Consider the following 7,971-nt stretch of genomic DNA (forward strand, 5'->3'; position numbering starts at 1 on the left):
ACTAAAGTTGGTAAAAATATATTTTATTGCAAAAAAACTTGAAGCAGTATATATAATCAAAGTAACTTACATACATATAACATTAGGTTAAATAAAATACAACTAACCGACTTTAGTTAAGCAAAATAATAAAAAATAAGTCGATAGTAGATCAATCCCTCAGTTTTCCACATACTCATTTTACTAAAGTTGGTAGAAATATATTTTCTTACAAAGAACCTTAAGCACTATGTAATATCAATAAAATTCATATGTATATATTATTAAGAAGGCCATGGAATCCATGTCAAACAAGGTAATCGTGACTTTTGACGTTATTTGACCATTTTCTTTAAAATCGTTGTGTTGTACAATTGAAAAATGGAGCGGTTTGAGAAATACGTTTTATGCAAGTTTTGCAAAAAAGTTAGTGAAATTAAAATGTATCATCGGAACCTAAAATTTTTAATGTATTTATTACAAGAATGCGGGCCAGAAATTTATTCGCCAAACTTGTTTGGGATTATTAAAAATCATTTGCTTCTTGTGTGTAAGAAATATGGAGCTCTTCGTGGATCACAGCAGAATAAGATTGTTTCAAAGTACTACATTTATTTTTTGAAACATAGACATTTTATAAATTTTAGTGAATGTGTGCTTGTTTATTCCCCATTAAGAAAAGAAGACGTGGCTGAGGAATTTCAGCAACATTTGGACGCTTTAATTAAAACTACTAAAAGTACATACTTGGTAAATAATTATTTATAAATGATTTGTACTTATTAAATTATGATAGAATAAATTTGAAGTTAAATATAAATGTCATTTTATTTATAAATGTCAAAAAATTTCCAGTGTAATTTCATGCTCCTTACCCCAAGGAAGAGAAAAATTTCCGGAAATTTTCTTAGTTGCTATAGTAACGCTACAAAATACAGGCCTTTAATTGGCTGAAAAATACTATTGTGAAATTTTCTAAATAATTTTCCCTATGAACTATAGGGAAATTTTGCTTCGTTTTAGAGCTACAATTAAAAAACTGAAAAAGGTGCATTTTCACCCCTATCTCCAATTTCCACCCTCTAATTTAATAGAACTCCGCTGTTTTTTCGTCTATAATGACCATTTGAACGATTCATGTAATAAAATATCTTGAACGTCATAGTTTTTTTTTAAGTCCTATAGTCAATAGCCTAGTAAGAAGGCAACTTGCTTGGTGCCTTTGTAATGCAGATATTTTGCTACGGTTAGTGAATCTTTACTAACCGTAACAAAACAGTTCCGTGAGTCCACTTTTAGACAACCATATTGTTTTAGGGTGCCCCGATCTCCCCTACCGGTCTTACGGTCTAAGTTTACCCCGGAATCTTCCTCTCGTAATGCCTGGAATTGAAGGTGTAGCAGAAGCCGTTCTCTGTGAACACGGGAAAGAATCCATCACAGCAATTATAAGCGTCCAATTTCCAGTAGCACTCCTGGAACACTTCGTCGCACGTGTTCATCAACTGAAAAAATAAAATAAAATAAATTATGGATTCTGCACGGCGGCTCCCGTTTAGCGCATCGAGGAGGTTATTAATTTATGGCAGCGATCGCTGGGACAGTCGACGAGACGTAATAAATTACCGTAATTAATGGATTTTTCTATTAGACCGGTTGGGATGGGTTTTTATGAAGAGTAAACCGAGTTCGGGCTGATATATGGGGATGCAGAATGGGCTCAGTGTAACAACTTCCTAAATTGAGAAATTACCCTATAAGACCTAAACATTTCTGATGTATCAAATAATTCTTTATATCATCATACGTGGACGTAGGTCCATAATAGTCTAGGAGCTAGATAGGGTTCCGTGGCCAATCANAAATATTACTAAACCCCCAATGCCATTTAAATATTTTGGGGTGATGCTTACCATATCCTTGCTTGGGGGTGAATGTGGCGGAGTCAAAAATACCAGCAAAGAATGTCCCCCTTTAATCTAAAATTGACGGGTCTGAGCGTTTTTCTACAATCTTGATGCAGTTCCTGAAAATGGCTCTGTTTCGTTTTCATTTGGCCACCCTGTATATCTATCAGTACCGCGCCGATTTACGCCAGCAAATGCAACGACGTAAAATATCTCAACTCATTAAATATAATCGCGGCTCCCGACACCCATCTCTGAACATACATATAATTGGACACGCACAACGTGCCATGCTGCAGGTGACATCCGCTAGGTAAGTATAATAGAGACTCCCTTAACAGCGAAATGGAGTTTTCGTCTGAGATAACGTTATCCACCGAGGAAAATCATTTTAACGTAGTAAATATATTTTGTACCAGTGAAAGGTGCCGTTCCGAAAAATTTATGGGCCATTAGAAGATTTCTATATTCCTCGAAAAAAGAGCATATTTAAGGATATATTATCTCTTCCCTGATCAAAGGCGATGAGGGAGCGTTTTCTAAATAAAATAAATAAGGAAGTAGCAGCGGCGGAAACGAATTTTTGAAAGATTAAACATACAAGTATATAACGAATAAATTGTAACGAATTGGAAATGTACATATAGATAGAGACTCGGATGAAAAATTACCTGACCGTTCTTTGGGTCATATAAAAAATTTAACTATTATTATAGCAACAACAAAATAGTATGAAATTGTTAATAAAAATATTCTGAATATAAAACTAGTAATCAGTAAGGATATCACATAGTATAAATAATAGTAATAATAATAATAATAATAATGTTAATTTTATTTACAAGTACAAAATTAATTTTTCATAAAATGCATGACATCGACACTTGTTAGCACTCAGTACATTGAGAGAACAGAATTCAAACCTAGAGTGACGTATATCAAATAAAAGCTCAATATCTATAGATGAATCTGGTATATATAGCCTGGAAAGATGAGTAAATGCACAGAAGATATTTCAATTCAACTTATGTCATAGTATGAAATTTTTTATCAATTGTGAAATTAAATTATAATTTTCACAAATGTTGGCTTTACAAGTACCTGGAGATGATCTATAAAAAACATAAAATAAGGAATATTTTAGTAATTATAGAAGTGTATGTTAAAATAAAAGGACATTTATAAAAAATGTATTAGTCATAAGGAGTGTTGTGGAAAAGTGTTTTAAAAAAGGACATCCAAGGACTGACAATTCTGTGAAGGGACCTTAAGCAAAGATAGGAACAGAATAATCCAGAAAGATGAAAAAACAAAAATGTATTGATTGGTTACGGCTTGGGTTTTGGAGAACACAGAGTAGAGAGGCAGCTCCAATAAATTTTAAATTAGCTCAAGAAAGAAACAGTCAAGTAAGAAAATTAAACTCACCAGTAATGTTAACAGTTTTTTTTTTCAAAGTCCAGAGAAAGAAAATTGTCATCATAGGAAAATTTTCCGCTACCAGTAGTAGTAAGTAGTTCCATAGCGTTTTCCAGTGGCTCCATAAATGGTATGCAGGACATCTACATAGTTTCCAACAAGGAAAAATTCAAGTTTGCAAATACCATGTACCTAAAATAAAAAATAAAGTGCACTATAAACAAAACTGATAGCTATAACCTATAGATAATACTTTTCTATCGCCTCAAATCTTGGAAAAAAGATTAATAATAAACTACAGGACTTACCTGAACAAAAATAAATACAAGCCAATCAATGATGTTTAAAAACTTCATAAAGTTGACGAGCTCGAACAAAATTATCAAATGGACAGCCATATTTAATTCAAGTTGAATTTCAGTCAGTAAATAATAAGAAAATATGCCCCTGTACGATAGGCAAAATGCAATACAAGGACAAGTATTTAAAATTGAATAGATAAAATTAATTACTAGTAAAGTAATTTTTTTTATGAAAAACACAATCCTTATATTGTATGTAACTGTATTAGAATAGAAAAGACAATAAAATTAATAAAATATTCTTTATTATTGTTATAAAAATAAAAAAATTAGTACCTAGAGGGAAACTATTCTCAATTTTAAGTTAACAAGTTTGCAAGTTTTAAGTAATCCCACAAAAATTTGAAAGATTGTATTAAACGTAAAACTCAATTTTTTTCTAACGTGTTGCATTGTACTTGTTTGTGTATAAAAGACATAGAACCGACTCCTGGGATTTCTAATATAAAACAAGCATCTAACATCAGCTGGCAAAGGATAAAATAGAGTAGGTACAAGGCGAAATACAGATAGGTTTGTGTTTAACAATCTGCAGTTAACCAAAATAAAACTACACACACACACACAAATTTTAGGCAAAATTATATTCTACACCAATATATTTAATCTAAGGTCGAGTCGAAAGTAACAGTTTTACGTAAAACAGTACATTAAGTATTAAGGTCAGTAAGTGTTCTTTACTGGTTGAGTATATTAGTAGAAAATGTAGCATCAGCAGGAACCGCAAAACAAGCTGTAGTAGTTTAAATTTAACCAGAATCCCATCATGTTCCGAACGCTTCCGAAGGGAACGGAAGTTAGCTATAGCTGTGCTGCTGAAAAGTTGTGTTCACACCTGGTATGATATGACGGGATGGTAAATGGGTTTGTTACATTTTTATTTTAGTTTTCGACATTATCGGTTTACGAGAGGATGTTCGTTAAGCGCCTTTTGTGGTGTAAATACTTATAAAGTGATTTATTTCAGTCTTTAACAACAGTAGAGAGTATTTTTGTATTTTAATTTCAAATTCTTGTATGACATTACAAATCAAAAAAATGCTCGGCTATCTGACGATATCATTGCGCATTAACAAACGCACCTTCAAAGATTCACGTCTCTCTTTCACATGGAGCTAAGCGCCTTCAAAGCGTTTTGACGTACCTGCTCTCATTTCGCAGAGCCAGAGACCTAATTCTTTCTCATAAACGATAATCTGCAGTCAAATTTGTCAGGATTACGTACGTATATAGCTACTTACGGGATAGAGGTTGTCAAGGGAACGGAAATGGAACTGCATTGACCATTCCTTGTCTGTCTCCTTAATATATTTCATATTAAACCCCGGCAATTTTTCTGCTCGCCTGAAACAAGAACGACTTTATGATGACAAATGAAGGGGCGCGATTAGAGTAGAACTCGAAACATCGAGACGAGTGCAGTTTAAGATATGATCTATGCATCAGATGGGGGAGATCGGGGTCTCCGCTTTGTATCTACAGTGTTTACATAAAGAGGTCACGTTAGACATTCAGTATAGCAATAAATGTGAGTCAACTAAATAATAATACAAATTATTTTTTCTTCTTTGTCATTTATTTCGTAATAATTCCATATACAATAAAATACTGTTCTATCGACGAGTGTAAAGCTTCTATGAGTGTTAATATATTTTGTCGTGAATATATTTTTTTCTATAGCACATTTTAAAAGATAAACAGCGAACGAACTAATTGCTAATCGGGAGCATTTCTCTCGGTTTCGAAAGTTCAAGACCTATGTATGTTTTCAGCCACAAAAATTGAATAATTCCAAATATTTCGAAGTTTTACTACCACGAACGGCGGTGACAACGTTTTTAACATTAAGGTGATGTTTCGCATCGTATTAGCTATGTCCTGTACACATTTAGTTTCGTGCAACTCTCCCGGTTTCTAAAATATAATACCTATGTATGTTTTCAGCCACGATATTTGAATAATTCCAAAAATTTAGAATTTTCACTACCAAGAACGGCGGTGACAACTTTTTTAACATTAAGGCGCTGTTTCGCATTGTATTAGCAATATTCAGTCCAAATTTATTTAGTGCATCTCTCTCGGTTTCAAAAATTCAATGCCTATGTATATTTTCAGCCACGAAAATTGAATCCAAATATTTCGAATTTTCACGTGAATTAGAACACATCAAAATAAGTCTATAAATCCATAAAAATTATAGAAATTCGCTGTCAAATTTGTTAGAATAGATCAAAACACTAAATAGATCAAAAACGACAATACGAAAATACATCATACATCAAAATTATGATAAAAATACATTGAAAGCTTTTTCTAAGTTCAAAACACATTAAAAAATACATTCGTGCATATATTTCTAAAACTTGAAAATAGATGGAAATAGTTCACAAACTTCGTAAATATGTTACCAATAAAGTACTCCAAAGTTCTTCGAGAAACCTCTAATTACGTCTAAATACCTCGAAATCCTTCGAAAATCTTAAAATATGGCAAAAAATTTTAAATACTTGGAAATATAAATAAAATAAAAGGGTCCTTTGTATATTATAAGAAATGAAACAAGTTACTTTGTAATGAATCGTTCAAAGGGCCATTTTAAAGGGTGGAAATTTGAGATAGGGGTGAAAATGCACCACTTTTTTTATTGTAGCTCAAAAACAAAGCAAAATTTCGCAATAGTTTATAGGAAAAATTATTTAGAGAATTAATTTCCCATCGAAATGGCTTATTTAAAAAATTTAAAAGGGAAATTTTATGCAAAACATCGTTAATAAAAAATTTGACAAAAAAGCAAAATCCAATTTTTGGTTTTTTTGCCTCTAGTTTTTTTTGAGTAAAGATAGGTGTAGGCATTGCTTCACAAAGAAAAAAGTACATAAAGTTTCCTTCAAAATAAGAGGTCGTAAAGTATTTTTGGATGAAAATTGACTGATATATGGCCGCTCAAACTTACAATTAGCAAAAAATAAGATTTTTTATTTTTTTTACTTTTTGACTAATTTTTTTTAGTACAAATAGGAAGAAAATTGCTGTACAAAAAACTAAATGAGATTCCCTTCAAAATGATGCGTTTTCAAAAATTTTTGGACTAATATTGACTGACATAACCGGTCAAACTTAAATACTTTATAGATTTTTGTCGTTTTCAACATAATAATGAATATAATTCTTATTATTTTTACAACAAATTGGTTCTTTACTTAATAAAAAATTATTTCAAAAATTTTATTTGTTAATAATAAATAAAGATTTTCACAACTTTCAAAAAAGTAAAAAAATCAAAAAATCTTATTTTTTGCTTTTTTAAAATTGTTTATTAACTATTTTTTGCATACAATTTTTAAATAGGCCATTTCGATGGGAAATTAAATTCTCTACAAAATATTTCCTATGAACTATACCGAAATTTTGCTTCGTTTTCGTTGTATATATATCTTCAAATCTTGCTAATTGTAAGTTTGAGCGGCCATATATCAGTCAATTTTCATCCAAAACCTCTTATTTTGGAGGAAACTTTATGTACTTTTTTCTTTATGAAGCAATGCCTATACCTATCTTTACTCAAAAAAACTAGAGGCAAAAAAGTAAAAATAAATTAAAAAATAGAATTTTTTTCTTTTTTGTTAAATTGTTTATTAACGACGTTTTGCATAAAATTTTCCTTTTAAATTTTTTAAATAAGCCATTTCGATGGGAAATGAATTTTCACTTATAATACCACTAGAGCTTCAATAGGGCTGTTGACCAAATTTCAAAAAGTAGATAATATACTTCTACACATACTAACTAGTGTGTATACACAATTGAGAAATGCGTCAGAACAGTTTTAAAATAATTATTTAAAACTGATTTTTTTATAACATTTCAAAACGGCTGAGACGTCATAATGGTCACCTTGTAGTGAAATTATGTGTAAATGATTGCATAAAGGAAAAAAACTTGGAAGAAGAAGACTTTCTGTCAACGCTGTCAGTAGAGTCAGTGACAGTGACACTTCCACAAAATATTTTCAAGTTCAATTAAATCAGAATGTGTGAAACGGGATTTGTGAAAGCTACTTCGCAAATTTTACCGAAAATTGATATTTTTATAATCATGAATTGAATTTTTAAAATGAGACTAGCGTTTTAATATTGGCGAAATCAGAGGTATAAAAGCAGTCAGGTGAGGATCAACATATTTGAATGATTTTATTGTGTTTATTTATATAAAATACCTATTTATTTACGGAAATTTATAGTGCAGTTCGGGAGTCTTATGGAGATAATGCAATTGGCTATGTGGAATGTGGAACAAAACACCAC

At 31.2% G+C, this 7,971-nt stretch overlaps 1 protein-coding gene across 1 annotated transcript in view; it reads right to left on the reverse strand.

Moving 5' to 3' along the window:
- LOC108905292 (sodium channel protein Nach) overlaps positions 1–7,971 on the reverse strand; it is a 71,577-nt gene that overhangs the window by 36,060 nt on the left and 27,546 nt on the right. Inside the window, exons 3-4 of the mRNA XM_023454347.1 lie at positions 4,909–5,011; positions 1,339–1,484 (exon numbers count right to left, since the gene is read on the reverse strand). Coding sequence (XP_023310115.1) covers positions 1,339–1,484; positions 4,909–5,011 — 249 coding nt within the window. The remainder of the gene's footprint in view (positions 1–1,338; positions 1,485–4,908; positions 5,012–7,971) is intronic.

Source organism: Anoplophora glabripennis, unplaced genomic scaffold, assembly GCF_000390285.2.
Source record: "Anoplophora glabripennis isolate ALB-LARVAE unplaced genomic scaffold, Agla_2.0 scaffold257, whole genome shotgun sequence".
Taxonomy (NCBI): domain Eukaryota; kingdom Metazoa; phylum Arthropoda; class Insecta; order Coleoptera; family Cerambycidae; genus Anoplophora; species Anoplophora glabripennis.